We start from the raw sequence: 17,746 nt of genomic DNA, 5'->3' as shown, positions 1-17,746 counted from the left end.
AAGGAAGTTTTCATGGGGGAAGGGACATTGCTATGAAGGGGGCGCCGGATTTCCCAGCATTATTAAAAAAAACGAGAAATTAAATTAAAAAAACAAGTTTTTCAACTGAAAGTAAGGAGTAACATCAAAACTGAAAACGAACAGAAATTATTACGTATATGATTGGGTTCGCCCCCTAGTCAATACCTCGCTCTTTACTCTATAAGTTTTTTTTAATACTTTCATAAGAGCTATTTACTCTTATGAGTAAATAGCCAACGCCTCCGTTGAGGAGGCGTTGAACCTCCTCAACGCCTCTCTCTTTATGCTAAAGTTTGACTCTTCCTCCAAACTTTATTTTTCAAAACAAAAAAAAACTTTAGCGTAAGGAGCGAGGCATTGAGGAGGGGACAGCCCCTTTCATATACGGAATAATTTCTGTTCGTTTTAAGTTTTAATGTTGCTCCTTATTTTCAGTTGAAAAAACTTTTTTTTTTAATTACAAACTAATGAACGTCTTCTTTCCAAGAAAGAAGATTTTTTTGCTTCGAGCATCTTCTCCCCACCATCTATTGGTTCCCTAGGGAGAGGAGTGAACGACCAACTAAAATATTTAACTGAATAAACACACAAAATTATAATAAATGTTTTTATTCATATTAAAAACATTTGAAACATATTAAACTTTTTATATATAAAAGTCTTCTGGCTTTTACAATAGATTAATTTAAAAAAATAATTCCACAAAATATGTTTTTTTAACTAAAGAACTCTATTAAACCAAAAATGAACAAAAATAGAATAAAATAATCCACCATGCATACAACTACTACAAATCAGTATCAATAAATAAACGAAATACAGAACAAACAGAAATTAAAATAAATAACAAAGTCAAACTCACAACAAGTAGAAATTAATATGAGTAGGTTTCTAAACCCATATGCTTTCTAAAAGCCAGAATATGATTTGTACTTCACTAAAAAAAAATTCAAATGAATTTACTGAAAAAATGTGCATTGTCAGTTTAATATACATATGCTGATATTTATTCCTTAAAATCATAGCTAATTTTTGATTTCTTAAAGTTATAAATATGAAAACATTTAAAAGAATTTTTTCATTAACGTACAAATTGTAAAACCTTACATGCCCCAGGGCATAACTTACAACCCTTACCCTGAGTGCTGGGGGGATTTGTTATCCTCAAAGACGTAATTTTCAGACCTTTCAAATACGTCGAACAAAATGACTATCTCAGATTTTGATTGGAAGTGTTTGGAGAAATGATGGGCGTGGTGGGTCATTTGCCCTCTGATTACTTTCGACTAATAAAAAAGGCACTAGTCCTCTCAATTTCCAATCGAATCAGCCCTTTTTGAAGCTTCTATGACAAAGCTTTCTTTGAGAACCTAATATGCCCCAAGGGCATACTTACGACCTTTGTCCTGAGAGCTATGGGGGAGGGTTGTCATCCTCAAAGACATAATTTCCAGACCTTTCAACTGCGTTGAACAAAATGGCCATATCAAAATGTTTATCGTAAATGTTTGGGGGAATGATGGGTGTTGGGGGGGGGATTCTCCCCTCCAATTACTTTCTACTGTTAGAAAGGGCAATAGCCTTCTCAATTTCCAATCGAATGAGCGCTTTTTTGAAGTTTTTACGACAACGCCTTCTATAAAAACCTTATATGCCGCCAGGGTATAACTTACAACCTTAGCCCAGAGGGCTGTGGGGGGAGGGGGTTGTCATACTCAAAGACATTATTTACTGACCCTTCAACTATGTTCAGCAAAATGGCTATATCAAAATGTTGATCGGAAGTTTTTGGGTAAATGTTGGGCGTGGGGGGGGGGGCATTCGCCCTACGATCTCTTTTGACAAAATTTTCAAAATTTTGATTGAATGTATTCGGTGAAATGGTGGGCGTAAGAGGGGGTTAGCTGCCATCCATTCACTTTCGACTATTAAAAAGGGCACTAGCGCTTCACTGTCTACAAAAACTTTATTTGCCCTCAGGGCATAACTTACAACCCTTGCCCTGAGGTTTGTGGGGCGGTCATCCTCAAAGACCTATTTTCCAGAACTTTCAACTACTTTGAAATAATAACTATCTCAAAATTTTGGATTCGATGTGTTTGGGGAAATGGTGAGTGTGAGAGGGGGGTTAGTTTCCCTCCAATTATTTTCTACTCTTAAACAGGGCAATAGCCCTTTCAATTTCCAATCGAATGAGCCCTTTTTGAAGTTTCCGCGACAACCCTTTCTATAAAACCTTATATGCCCCCAGGGCATAACTTTCTTTTGGTCACTTAAAAAGGTCACTAGAACTTTTAATTTCCGTTCGAATGAGCCCTCCCTGGGAAAAAAAAAAAAAATAAACACAAATCCGTGATCTTTCTTCTGGCAAAAAAATACAAAATTCCACATTTTTGCAGATAAGAGCTTGAAACCTCTACAGTAGGTCTCTCTGATACGCTGAATCTGATGGTGTGATTTTCATTAAGGTTATGTGACTTTTAAGGGGTGTTTTTCTTTTTTTCGATGGGTAAGACCAAACTTGATGAAACTTATATATTTCAAATCAGCATAAAAATTTGATTCTTTTGATTCATTGATTGAATTCCTTTTTTAGAGTTTCGGTTACTAATGAGCCGCGTCACTCCTTACTTACAGTTCGTTACCACGAACTGTTGGATATTCTTTTTGAGAGAAAAAGACTGAGCCTCTTCTAAAGTTAGACAACTATCCCTTCCATAAGAGCCTTAAATACCCACTGGACATAACTTACAACCCTTGCCCCTAATCTCTGGGGTTTGTTTCAACCTCAAAAGCCCTGTTATATGATTTTATACTATTTTGAATAGAATGGCTACCTCAAAATTTCCATTAGATGTATTTCGCCACAATACGACGTCTGTGTGTGGAGGGGGATAGCTGCCCTCCGGTCACTTTGACTCTTCAAAAGAGCATCTGATTACCAATCCAATGAAGTTTATTTTACCATGCTTTCTATAAGAACCTTATATCCCCCAGGGCATAACTTACAACCCTTGCCCTGAGGGCTGGGGCGATTTGTCATCATCAAAGACATAATTCAAGACCTTTCAAATACGTTGAACAAAATGGTTATGTCAAATTTTGATTGGAAGTGTTTGGAGAAATGATGGGTCTGGGGAAGGGGCATTTGCCCTCTGATCACTTTCAACTAACAAAACACTTTCTATAAAAACCTTTTATAGAACTATAAAAACCTTTTTCTTCTAAGAAAAAACTTTCTATAAAAACCTTATATGCCCCAAGGCCATAACTTACAACCCTTGTCCTAAGGGCTATGGGAGGAGGGTTGTCATCCTCAAACACATAATTTCCAGACTTTTCAACTACGGTGAAATAATTGACTATATCAAAATGTTGATTTTAAATTTTTGGGGAAACGATGGGCGTGGGGGGATTCACCCTCCGAATGCTTTCGACTATTAAAAATGGCAATAGCAATCTCAATTTCCAAACGAATGAGCCCTTTTTGAAGTTTTTACGACAACGCTTGTAGCCCTCATGGCTACAACCTTAGCCCTGAAGGCTGTGGGGGGTTGTCATACTCGAAGACATAATTTACGGACCCTTCAACTACGTTGAACAAAATTCCTATATAAAATGTTGATCGGAAGTGTTTGGGGAAATGATGGGCGTGGGGGGGCATTCGCCCTCTGATCGCTTTTGACAAAATTTTCCAAACTTTGATTGAATGTGTTCGGGGAAATGGTTGGCGTAAGAGGGAGGTTAGTTGCCCTCCAATCACTTTCGACTATTAAAAAGAGCACTAGCTCTTTCAATTTCGAATCGAATGAGCCCTTTTTGAAGTTTCTACGACAACACTTTCTATAAAACCTTATATGCCCTTACGACATAACTTACAACCTTTGCCCGGAGGGTTTTGGGGCGGTTGTCATCCCCAAAGACCTAATTTCCAGACCTTTAACTGCGTTGAATAAAATGGTTATCTCAAAATTTTGATTGATTGTATTGGGGGAAATAGTGGGCATGAGAGGGGGCTAGTTGCCCTTCAATCACTTTCGATTATTAAAAAGGGCACTAGCCCTTTAAATTTCCAATCGAATGAGCCCTCTTTGAAGTTTCTACACCAACGCTTTATACAACAACCTTATATACCCTCAGGGAATAACTTACAACCATTACCCTGAGGGCTGCGAGGGGTTCCTTTTTGAATGTTCTACGACAACGCTATCTATAAAAACCTTATATGCGCCCAGATTATAAATTACAACCCGTGCCCTGAGAGGTGTGGGGGGTTTGTCATCCTCAAAGACATAATTTCCAGATTTTTCAATTACGTTGAACAATAGGACTATCTCAAAATTTTTATTGGACGTGTTTGGGGAAAGGGAAATGGTGGGCGTTAGAGGAGGATTAGTTGCCCTCCAGTCACTTTTGACTATTGGAAATGGCACTAGACGTTGGAATTTCCAATCGAATTAACCTATTTTGAAGTTTCTGCAACAATGTTTTCTATAAAAATTTTATATGACCCCAGGGCACAACTTACAACCATTGCCCTGAGGGCTGTGGGGGGTTGACATCCTCAGAGACATAATTTCCAGAACTTGATTGGATGATGAAAAATTGGCCATCTTCAAATTTTGATTGGATGAGTTTGGGGAAATGGTGGGCGTAAGAGGTTATTGCCCTCCAATCACTTTCTACTATTAAAAAGGACACTAGTCCTTTCAATTTCCAATCGAATGAGCCCTTTTGAACTTTCTACGACAACCCTTTCTTTAAAACCTTATTTGCCTCCAGGGCATAATTTACAACCCTTGCCCTGAGGGGTTTGGGGGGTTTATCTTCTTCAAAGACCTAATTTCCAGAACTTTCAACTACGTTAAAAAAATAGCTATCTCAGAATTTTTGATTGGACGTGTATGGAGAAATGGAGGAAGTGAGAGTGGGGCTAGTAGCCCTCCAATCACTTTCGACTATTAAAAAGAGCACTAATCCTTTTTAATCCTTAATGACCTAATTTCAAGAACTTTTAACTACGTTGAACAAAATGTCTATCTCAAAATTTTTATTGGATATGATTGGGGAAATGGTGGGCATGAGAGGGGGGCTTGTAGCCCTCCAATCACTTTGGACTATTAAAAAGGACAAAGGCCCTTTTTAATCCTTAATGACCTAATTTCGAGAACTTTTAACTACGTTGAACAAAATTTCTATCTCAAAATGTTGATTTGATGTGATTGGGGAAATGGTGGACGTGAGAGGGTGGTTAGTTGCCCTCCAATCACTTTTGACTATTACAAAGGGTACTAGCCCTTTGAATTTCGAATTGAATTAGCCACTTTTGAAGTTTCTACGACAATGCTTTCTATAAAAACCTTATATGCCCCCAGGGCATAACTTACAACCCTTGCCCTGAGTGATGTGGGCGGAGTGTCCCCCTCAAAGCCATAATTTCCCGATCTTTTAACTATGTTGAAAAAAATGTCTATCTCAAAATTTTGATTGGATGTGTTTGGGGAAATGGTGGGCGTGGAAGGGGTGTTAGTTGCTTTGCAGTCACTTTCGGCTATTAAAAAGGGCACAAGCCCTTCCAATGTTCAATCAAATGAGCCTTTTTCGAAGTTTCTACGACAAATCCTTCTATATGAAGTGCCCTGGTCTAAAATAAAGAAATAAATAATCCATCTTGAATCAACTCAGGGATATTACATATTTGCTAAACTTTTCATCCTATTCGAAAGTTAGTCTGCTTCTTGCTGCTATCCCTACCGCAGCATTTGCAGCTCTTATTTTTACTGCATCACCATTAATTTCCTCCTCCTCTAGTCTCTTAATATCCAATAGAGTGAAATTGCTCTTTTTTGTAATATTCTAAAGAAAACAAAATAGAAATAGCAACAAGTCCAATGTCCAATTTAGAACTGAGATACTAACTAATTCTTCATCCAACTTTTGTACCCTCACTCAAGGTCAAATTCCATTTCGCAATGGCACTTACGTAATAATTCATTGACTTCAATACATAGCAGCTGCTAAACTCTGTGTGGTAAAGCGCAGCACCTAATTCATTACAGAGAGGAGTCCGTAAAACCGTCTGAAGTATAAAATATACACTGAGTTTGATGATGCTCAAGAGTACCTTGGTCAAAACCGGTTTCGCAGTGGCACTTACGCAATAATTCATTGACTTCAATACATAGCAGCTGCTAAACTCTGTGTGGTGAAGCGCAACACCAGTAGAATTCATTAGGTGGAGGAGTCGTAAAACCGTTATTATCTATACGAGGCAATGAAGTGTGGACACACCTAAGCACGCAGTGATGCGTGCTTAGCGAGGGGCGACTTCTTTTCTATGAAAGGCGCATAGCACCTGTATAATTAATTACATGCATTCTACTAATATGGTCTTTACTTTTCTTTGAAAACCTTCTTTTTCTGAAATTTTGTTTTTAATTAATATACAAAAGTGAGCATAGTGAGAAGTCAGTATGAAATTTATAAATATACAATTCTATATTTACGGATTAGTATATGAATCCGTAGCCTAAAGAATAGGACGTTATCTGTACTTATTAGGCCTTTCAATTAAAACTAAGGCAATTTAAAGAATTTTTGGAGTTTCGAATCAATATCAAACAGTTCGTGGTAATGAACTGTAAGTAAGGAGCGACCCGGCTCAATAGTAACAGGAACTCTAAAAAGAAGAATTTTGATACCAATAGATATATCAAAAGAATCAAATTTTTATGCTGATTTCAAATATATACGTTTCATCAAGTTTCGTCTTATTTGCAACCATTTTTATTGAGAAAATTTGCCTTATTTTCAAAAAAAATGGGGAAACAACCCCTAAAAGTCATAGAACTTTAATGAAAATCACACCATCAGATTCAGCATATTAGAGAACCCTACTATAGAAGTTTCAAGCTGCTATCTACAAAAATGTGGAATTTTGTGTTTTTTGTCAGAAGAAAAATCACGGATGAGTGTTTATTTGTTTATTTATTTTTTTGTGTATATGAATTTTGTGTATATGTGTATAAAAATTATTGTGTATATGATGGGGAGTTGTCCCCTCCTCAATACCTCTCTCTTTACGCTAAAGTCTGAATTTTTGCTCCAATTATCTAAGAATGATTCCTGATACATAAAGACCGTTTAATTAGAATAATAAGCTTTTTTAAACATTCAAATACACTTTAGCGTAAAGAGGGAGGTATTGAGGAGGGGACACCCCTGCCCTATATACGTAATTATTTATCTCCGTTTTAAGTTTTTATGTTGCTCCTTACTTTCAGTTGAAAATCGTGAAATTAAAACAATTAAATGATTCCTGCAGCATATCCTCCCTACTTCCTACCGATTTCCATGATCAAGCTACAACTGATTTGATCTATGAAGTTATAGTGCGAACATCAAACAGTTCGTGGTAACGAACTGTAAGTAAGGAGCGACCCGGCTCAATGGTAACCGAAACTCTAAAAAACGGAACTCTAAAGAAACTCTAAATTTTGATACCAATAGATACATCAAAAGAATCAGATTTTAATTCTGATTTCAAATATATCAGCTTCATCAAGTTTAGTCTTACCTATCAAAAGTTACGTGCCTGAGAAAATTTGCCTGATTTTCGAAAAAAGGGGGAAACACCCCTTAAAAGCTATAGAACCTTAATAAAAATCACATCATCAGATTCAGTGTATCAGAGAACCCTACTGTAGAGGTTTCAAGGTCCTGGGTCCTATCTACAAAAATGTGGAAAGTTTTTGCCAGAAGAAAGATCACGGATGCGTGTTTATTTGTTTTTTTTTTTTTTTTTTTTTTTTTTTTTTTTTTCCTCGGGGTGATCGTATTGACCCAGTAATCCTAGAATCTCGCGGGAGGGCTCATTTTAACGGAAATTACAAGTTCGAGTGCTCTTTTTGAGTGACCAAAAAATGGAGGGCAGCTATGCCACCTCTAACGCACATTTTTTCCCAAAGTCACCCGATAAAAATTTTGAGATAGCCATTTTGTTCAGCATGGTCGAAAATATGATAAAAATGTCTTTTAGGATGACTTGATCCACCATAGTCCCCTGGGTGTGTGCTTAATTTTTTTAACTTTAATATTTTTTTAATTTTTGTATTGTTTTTTGGTATTTTTACAGACTTTTTCTGTGGTTATTTTTTGTGGTTGGTGGGGGATGGAGAGGGTCGGGGGCTATATGGAAGGATCTTTCCATGAAGGACGTGTTCATGGGGGAAGGGACATTGCTATGACGGGGGCGCCGGATTTCCCAGCATTATTAAAGAAAAAGATCAGGAATTAAATAAAAAAAAAAAAGTTTTTCAACTGATCAACTGATTGTGATTAAGAGGTCATTTTTAAAGAACTGGAAAAAAAAATTCGAACTATAGTTTAAAGAGCAGGGTATTGACTAGGAGGACCCCCTAATATACGTGTTAAAAATTTATGAATATAGAAGTTCGTTACGTAAGTTAATTCTAAGTTACGTATATTTATTACTAATAAAAACGTTCGTAAATAAAATTAAACAAGTTTCGAGAAAGCCATTTAACCAAATATAATATGCAAATTTTGTTTTAATTATTCATGTACGGTGAGCCAAAATCAAAACCTGCATTAATTCGAAAACGTTCAAAAATTAAATAAAAAAAACAAGTTTTTTTAACTGAAAGTAAGGAACGACGTTAAAACTTAAAACGAACAGAAATTATTCCGTATATGAAGGGGCTGTCCCCTCCTCAACGCCTCGCTCTTTACGCTAAAGTTTTTTTATTGTTTAAAAAATAAAGTTGTGAGAAAGTCAAACTTTAGCGTAAAGAGCGAGGCGTTGAGGAGGGGACAGCCCCTTTCATATACGGAATAATTTCTGTTCGTTTTAAGTTTTAACGTCGTTCCTTACTTTCAGTTAAAAAAACTTGTTTTTTTTATTTAATTATTATAAAAAGCACTAAGTTGTATGCTCTTATTCAATGATTTTTTTTCATTTGGAAAATTATGTTCACTGTGTACCTACCTTTTTATTTTTTGATGATTCCATTTTCTGTTTGTAGATGTAGTTGGTTCTGTAGTTTTGTTCTGTTTGTAGATGTAGAGTGTGTATTCATATCCACTTTCGAAAGTTTTAAAACAAGAAAATCTAATCGTGAACTGATATATTTTAGGGAATAATCGAACCTTAAATATCAGGGAAAAACTTCGACGATGGTATTTTGATAACGTGAGTGAAAAGAGTGTCCTTTGATTCAACTCTATCCTCTTTGCCTAATGGTTCGTTTACACATAGCGGAAATCCATGCGGAAATCCGTCCGTTTCTGTTCGAACTATGGCTAAAATATCGCTGCGTCTTAAGGCAAATATTTAAATGATTGCAACAGCATGACCTATGTTCTTACCTTCTTCTGAAAGCTGTTGAGCAATAGAGAGCCAAATGACACCGTTTTTCTTAGTTTTCTTATAGCCTGGGTACGCAGGATCATAGAAGCTGGGTGTAGCCTTGAACCAAAGTTATAAGATAGTGTAGTTTTTGATAATCCATACTCATGGTTTTATTCATTTAAAAATCTTGCCAAGATTCCGTCCTGATTCGACCAAAACGTTGCGGAAAGCTAGAGATTTTTTCTAGCACAAAAACGGACGGAATTTCCGCATGGATTGCTAAATCTGCATGAATTTCCGCAATGTGTAAACGAACCATAAGTCATAGCTCAACGTCCACTTATTTTCCTTTACTACTGCCTTTTGATACACCCTTTTGATTTCCCAGAAACACGTAGTGTCCTTTTACCGAATCCAATCTAGGGGTAGCGAAAACAGGCACAGGGGGGGGGGGGGAGTGAATGGCAACAAATCGCTGTCATTTCTTAAAACGATTATAGAGCTGTCAATTTTGAACCGAAGCAAAGCCGTTACAATACATTTTGTGTTTATTAAGATCTCTTTCGTAGGGAACCAAATTCAAGAAAAACCAATAACAAAATATATTTAGCATCTCCCCTCAGCATTGACTTTGAATTCCCCCAATCCCTACCCCTTCCTCTTTATTCTACGCCACCAGAGGTTTTCAATAACATGCTCCGAGCAGTCCCCTCTATCAAATATCGTATTTTGATAACCTGGGTGAAAAGGGTGTCTTTTGATGCAACTCTACTCTCTTTGCCCAACTCATAGCTCAATGTCCCCTTGTACTCCTTCACTACTGCCTTTTGATACGCCATTTTGATTGCCTAGTAACACGCAGTGTCTTTTTACCCAATTCAATCGAGGGGCAGCAAAAATGGGCACAGGGAGGGGGAGGGACGGATGTCGACCGATCACTTTAATTTGTAGATAGGGCACTAGAGCTGTCAATTTTGAACCTAAGTACAGTCGTTATAATAATTTTTTGTTTATCAAGATCTCTTTCGTAGAGAACTAAATTCAAGAAAACTAATATACCTTTTTCCTCGGGATACCATATAGAGGGCTCGCTTGTAATTATTTCTTTTCTTATCAAATATTAATTTTGCAGAAAAGATAACAGCGAAAAGAGCTAAGAAATGAAAATTTTCTAATAGTAACCTCTCTTTTAATTCACAAGTCGTTCAGTACATAAATATGTGTGACTTGGTAGCCCCTGAAGTACAACGCGGGTATCCCTTACAAGTAGTTAGTTATAAGCGGTTAGAATTCAGTTGGTTATAACATGATTAGTTTCTCATTGGACGGAAGAGGATATTGTAATGATTAGTTTTAGGTACTGCTTTATAATATATTTCGTCATATGTGTCAACTCTATATCCCCGAAATCGTAAGTCTATTAATAACATATTGTTCTAGGCTAAGTATGCGCTATTTTAAAAGACAGAATCACGCAGCAAGATTCCCATTGTGAAGGAAACACTATAGCAGAAAAAGGGAGCATCATTTAATTCAGCATTCAACGCTCTTTCCATGCATAATCTACCTTGTCATGAGAATTCCCCCCCGCCGCCATCCCACCCCATTACATGGAAAGGATAGAGTGATAAAAGATAGAGAAAGATTTTTTTTTTGATTTTTTTATCGTTTTTCAAATCATGCCTAGGCTTAACCAAGGTATGATGTGGACTACCAGCAAAATAAACCCACGATTTCTTGCTGTTAAAGTCTATATAACAATAATTGTAAATGGGTTGGTATTTTCCCGCTTTTTCAGTTTTCTGCTTTAGAATTCAAATATTGGATTGCAAATGAAATTTTAGACAATATTTGAATATTTAGTCAAAATTTCCCTTGGAAAGTAATTCTGTTAAATAAGTTCTTAATAGTAATTTTACTAAAGAAATTCGGGTGGACGGAGACGGGTATTATTGTTCATGTAGATGGAAGTTCTGCGTGACATGGTCTTTTACATGGCTGAAGTCATTCCGACCCCCACAATAGTTTTCTCTGATGCTTAAATACAATGTATACGCATGTTTAAATACATTTAAATATTTCATATAGGAAAAGAGGAAAATTACCATTTAAAATCGGTGAAAAACAAACTCCTGGTCGTACTTGTCTCCTCTCATCCTCCAAGAATGTCCCGGCAAGGCCCATGATGCCCTGCCTCGCCTTTTCCATTTGTGCCGGTAGGCATGTGAATCTAATATTTATGTTACCGTGAATGTCCGAAATCTGTTTCATGCCGACAGTCACTGGTGAATGTCCAAAATTCCTTTTTCCCTGTTTGGATTCAATTGTTTTTGCGAGTCAGCTTTTTCAGCCTTATGCAAGCTATAATGGTAAAAGTTAAAGTTAGGTTGGATTATGTTAATTTAGGTTAGGTTAGGTTAAATTTGGTTCTAAATGTCAGAAATGGGCGAAAAACATAAGGTAATCTGACCCAATTTAACCAAACCTAATCTAAGCTAACCTGTCATCACCAAACCTTGCATTAAGTTGAAAAAGTTGAGTGACAAAGCTGACTAAATCCAAGGAAAAAAAAAAAGTATTTTTGACATTCACCGGTGAATTTCGACATTCACCAATTTCGGGACATTCACGGTAACAATTAAGCTACATAGAAGAAAGATTATAGCAATGAGAGTGACCCTCGCCAGGGGACATAAATACAGGCGGAGGAGGAAGAAGGCCCCTCAAATGTACACTCAATAGGATCCACCGATGTGTCCACACGTCCCATGGGTTACAAACCTTCTCCCAGTAATGGGATAAATTGCATGGTGATGCAGAACACCATCGCGCGAGGATGCTCTATAGGAGGATAACTGTGGCAGGGCGTAAGATCCAGATCTATGGGCATGACCTGTGCAAAGGGCTGCCTCGACCTTTTTGGGGTACCCGCAATACTGGAGACCTTGTGGTCAACTCTAGTCCCATTTGAAGAGTAGCACCCCTCAAGGAAATTACAGCCTAGTAAACGACACGGTATTCGCACGGGATTCTGATTAATGGACAATTCTTCTGGGCTTGTTCTATTTTGACGGCCGTTTTTGGGCTGAAAAACCTCTTCCTAGCTAATTTATCTACTATGGGCTGCCTCCCCGTATTAGCATAATATTTGTAGGCATGAATATATAATGAGTCGGAGGTAGTAGACTTGAGATTGTCTGTGCAGGATTTCGACTCTTGTTGATAGAACAGCATCGCCAAGTGCTAAAAATCACGTTGTGACCAAGATGGGCCCAGGATTGCAGAAAGCCTCCATTCATACTGGAGGTACCAGGGACTTCTTGCTGGCCGGTTCTAAGCTGGCTTAAGCGCTTTGGTGTAGACTTGAGAAGATATGTGATCCCCGTCCTGCACTGGTATCCGGGATCATTGCTTTTCCTGAGGCCAAAGTAATTTAAATTAATTAAAGAACATGAAAATTGGAACTTGGAATGTTACAACGTTAAAAAATGACCATCGTATCGACATTTTGACTAGCGAACTCAGACAATTCGAACTGGACTTATTAGGAGTTTTAGAAACCAATATGCCAGGGTTAGGGAGCATGAAATTAGGTAATACAGAAATTGTTTACTCAGGCAGAAAGGATGGTGTACATAGACAGAGAGTAGGGCTCATAAGGAATAAGGAAGCTGTTAGGCCTTGTTTAGGCTGGGAAGGTATTAATAATAGAATATTAACTGTTTATTTTATGACTAAAAAGTTCAGGGTATCAGTGTTATAGTAGTATATGCCCCTACAGAACCAACTGACGGAGTTACTATTGACTGAGATGAAATTTACTTACAGTTACAGGAGCAAATAAACAGGATCCCAGTATTCGTTTGATGATAAGACAGCAAACTTTATTGATTATGTTATAGATAACCGAAGACTGGCAGGATCAATACAAGATGCTAGGGTATATACGGGTGCTGTTATTGATGTAATCAGCGTCTAGTACTGTCTAGTGTTAATTTAAAGCTGAAATTTTGGAAGGGTAACTACCTCCCGGGAAGTTATGATGTTGGTAGACTCTAGAATGAGAATTTAAGAGAAACTTTCCAGGAACAGTTGAATACTAAACTTGAAAGTTTAAAATTTGATAATGTTGAAGATGGTTGGAATAATTTTAGAAAAATAATTTGTGAAGTTGCTGAAGGCGTTTTAGGGAAAAAAGCTAAGACTGCAATTAAGAATATTAGTGAAAAAGCTTTATGTTTAATAGAAAGGAGAAGGGACTTGTACAAGAATTACCTGAGTGATAGGTCATATGGAAACAAAAGGAATGTAAAGAAAGGGGAGAAAACGTTAGAATATGAATTAAGGAGGTGTGAAGTTGAGGCCATGGATTCAATTTCTGAGGATCTGGAAGATGAAGCTAGACGGCCTAATAGTAAAATTTTGTACTGGCATATTAATAAATTGAGAGGGAGTAGTCAATCTGGTCTTGTCCCAGTTATACATAGGAACGGGGCCATAATTAGTGATAAGGAAAGAGTTAAAGAGAGACGGGCAGAACATGAGAATTTTCTAAACCGAGATAGAGTTACAGGAAAATATATAGGGGAAAATGAAAAAGTTTGTGATACCTTAGATGTGAAGGAAGATTTGTTTTGTGAGGAGGAATTGGCGACAGTACTAAAAGGATTAAAAAATAATAAGGCTCCAGGTACTGATAAGTGTTGTAAGTGAGTTTCTTAAATATGGTAGCTCTGAGGTTAGAAATAAGTTACTAAAGATTAAGAATATAGTTTTGAAAGAGGGGAAGTACCGTACCTAACGATTTTAGGGAAACCTGAATTAAGCCACTTTATTTGGAAGGTGATAAGAGTGAGTGTGGTAATTATCGGGGCATTAGTTTGGTCTCTGTAGGTAGCAAATTACTTAATAATATAATACTTTTTAGACTGAGAGATGCTGTAGAAAATTTTTAAGAGAAGAACCGTGCGGTTTTAGAAAAGGTGGAGGATGTGTTGACCAAATTTTCACTCTTAGGTTAATAGTTGAGAAATGCCTGAGTCGTCAAACACCTTTGGTCCTCAGTTTTATAGATTAGCGTTCTTACAGATTATATTTTATAGATTATTTTATATTTTATAGATTAGCGTTCTTTTATAGATGAGCAAGTGTTCGATTCTGTTGATAGAAGAGCTCTAGTAAAGGTTTTACCCTTGTATGGTATACCAGACAAATACAATAAAGGGATTAGTGCTATATAAAAGAAAAACACTGCTGCGGTTAAGGTAGGAAATGAGGTAAGCAACTGGTTTTGAATTGAATCAGGAGTTAAGCAGGGTTGTGTCCTATCCCCATTTATATGGATTATTTTGATTGACTTTGTCTTAAGGAGCGCAGGAAAGGCAATGGGAGACCACGGAATCAAATGGGGAGGAAAAAGTCTCCTGGACTTAGATTATGCTGATGATTTAAGCATCCTAGATGAAAGTGTGAGCAAAATAAATGAAATTTTAGAGGGTTTGGGAGTTCAGGGTGCTACAATAGGTTTGAAAATTAATGTTAAGAAGACAAAGTCACTAAGGCTAGGAATAAGTGAAGATGACAAGGCGACGTTGGGTAATCAAACGATTGATCAAGTGGGAAGATTCACTTACCTTGGTAGTATTATTAGTAAAGACGGTGGGAGCAGTGAAGATGTTAAAAGTAGAATAGCCAAGGCAAATGGTGTTTTTTCACAATTAAAAAAAGTTTGGAAGAATAGGAAGATAAGTCTGCAAACCAAGATTAGCATATTAGACGGTACAGTGATGACAGTGGTCAAATATGGGTCTGAAGCATGGGCGCTCCGAAAAGCGGATAAAGATTTGCTAGATATTTTCCAGAGAAATTGCTTATGGATTGTTCTGGCTACCCGGGTGACTGACCGTATTTCAAACAGTAGGCTGTACGAAAAATATGGTTCAATACCGCTTTCTAGAGCTATAATGAAAGAAAGGTTGAGGTGGCTAGGGCAATTCGTGCGGATGAAGCATGACAGATTACCAAAGATTGTCCTTTTCGGCCAACCATCTAGGGCTAAACGGAAAGCAGGTCGTCCTCGTCTGGGGTGGGAGGAGTCAAAAAGAAAGATTTAAAGGAAATGGGAACTTCCCGGGAGGGTGTAAAAAGGGAGGGTTTGAATAGATTGGGGCGGAGGAGGAGCGTGCGTAGCTGTGTTGGCCTCGAGCGGCTTGGTGCTGCGGTGAGCTGTTATTAGTAGTAGTAGTATAGAGTGATACTATTGCCCCCACTCCCCAGTACAAATACAATCGCTAACATTTGCAGATGAGAGCTATAAGCCTCTTGAGTAGGGTTCTCTGATTGTTTAGTAATTAGGGAGGGAGGCAGATATCTCAAAGGGTGCATTTTAATGCCAAAATATACCAACTCTCATTGAACCTTCAGATTAATACAGGATTAGGTCTAAGGGAGAGACGGGGGAGGGGAGAGGTAAAAATTGATACATATCCCCATGGCTATATGCAGGACTTTTGTTTTGGAGGTTTATTTTTTACAGAAAAAAAACTTGAACAGACATATCTGTGTTTTTATACATTTTTATTACGTTTTTACGTCAAACAAACATTTTGAGGTGGCTCAAATCCTCTAACCCCTCCACTGAATCAGACGTCCATGATCTTTCTTTCGTAAATTAAATAAAGTTTTTTCAACTGAAAGTAAGGAGAAACAATAAAACCTAAAACGAACAGAAATTATTACGTATATGAGGGGGTTCACCCCATAGTCAATACCTCGCTCTTTACGCTAAAGTTCAAATTTTGTTCGAATCACAAACCCCTGAATCACAAAGAGCGTTTAATTAGAATAGATAGCTCTTTTGAAAGTACTAAAAAAAAGTTCAGCGTTAAGAGCGAGGTATTGATTAGACGGCGAACCCAATCATATACGTAATAATTTCTTTTCGTTTTAAGTTTTAATGTTGCTCCTTACTTTCAGTTGACAAAACTTATTTTATTATTCAATTTCTGATCGTTTTTGAAATAATTCCGGGAAATCAGGAGCCCCCTTCATAGTAATGTCCCTTCCCCCATGAAAACATCCTCTATGGAAATATCCTCCCGCATGTAGGAGGGGGCTGCCCCTCCCTCATCTCCAACTCCACCAAGGTCATAGAAACTATGGAGGATGCTCATTTGATTGGAAATTGAGAGTTCTAGTCTTTTTTTTTTTTTTACAAGTCGAAAGTGATTGGAGATCAACCGGCCCCTGTCCTAAAAGTATTATCTATTTTATACTTTCTCCATTGCTGCTCAATTTTGCGTGTGGGGGAATAACTCTTGGAGGAGAATTTTCTGGGGGGGGGATGCCGGCTCCCCTCTAATCAAATGAAATAAAACAGTCACTCAGATTTCCTGTACCAAACTGTTACTATTTGGCAGGATGTGCCTCACTGAGACGGTAATTTTTAATGCTCTTCAAGATACCTTAAATCACGTCCGTCTATCCAGAGAAAGTAAGGCTCATCTAAAATAAAAATCCTATTTCCTAACCGCCTTTAATTAGTAACTGCAAACAAGCTGGGTTTTTAAAAAGCAAGAGATATATAATTGAGTCTTGGGAAACTAGCCCATAATTTGAGGAATAGAAGATGTCCAAAAAAACTTCATGGCTTGACTCATTAATTTGAAGTGACTGCTGAATTGCGATGTCTAGTTTATAGAACCAGAAAGACAAGTAAATAATTTGTGCTAAGTAAGTAAATGGTTTTACTTTGATTAGCTACGGTCAACTTAACAGGGGTTGCTGACCCTATCTGTGGAGCTAAAGCGCGAGGAACTAGTTGCGAACTCTCTTGGGGGTTTCAAGAAGCGTTACTGAGGATAAATTTAATGCTATTAACCACTAACATTGGTTAGTTAAGGTTGGTGCTTGCGAACCTATGTTGTCGCGAAGAATTCTTGTCTGCTGTGTATGCTAACCACTCAATCATGGTTCGTTTACACATTGCGGAAATCCATGCGGAAATCCCTCCGTTTCTGTTCGAACTATGGCTAAAATAACGCTCCGTTTTAAGGCAAAGATTTCAAATTATTGCAACAGCATGACCTATGTTCTTACCCTCTTCTGAAAGCTGAACAATAGAGACCCAAATGAGACCGTTTTGTATAGTTTTCTTATAGCCTGGGTGCGTAGGATCATAGAAGCTGAGTGTAGCCTTGAACCAAAGTTATAAGATCGTGTAGTTTTTAATAATCCATACTCATGATTTTATTCATTTAAAAATCTTGCCAAGATTCTGTCCTGATTTGGCCAAAACGTTGCGGAAAGCTAGAGATTTTTCTAGCACAAAAACGGACGGAATTTCCGCACGGATTG

The 17,746-nt window shown here is 37.4% G+C and overlaps 1 protein-coding gene across 1 annotated transcript in view; it reads left to right on the top strand.

Annotated features, from left to right (window-relative positions):
* Window positions 1–10,728: 10,728 nt before the first annotated feature.
* LOC148955560 (prothrombin-like) overlaps window positions 10,729–17,746 on the top strand; it is an 89,162-nt gene continuing 82,144 nt past the window's right edge. The window contains exon 1 of the mRNA XM_089102807.1: window positions 10,729–10,802. Coding sequence (XP_088958933.1) covers window positions 10,735–10,802 — 68 coding nt within the window. The 5' untranslated portion in view covers window positions 10,729–10,734. The remainder of the gene's footprint in view (window positions 10,803–17,746) is intronic.

Source organism: Artemia sp. Qi Xiang Cuo, chromosome 2 (genome assembly GCF_049724085.1).
Source record: "Artemia sp. Qi Xiang Cuo chromosome 2, ASM4972408v1, whole genome shotgun sequence".
NCBI lineage: Eukaryota > Metazoa > Arthropoda > Branchiopoda > Anostraca > Artemiidae > Artemia > Artemia sp. Qi Xiang Cuo.
This window is presented reverse-complemented; position numbering and strand designations above follow the sequence as displayed.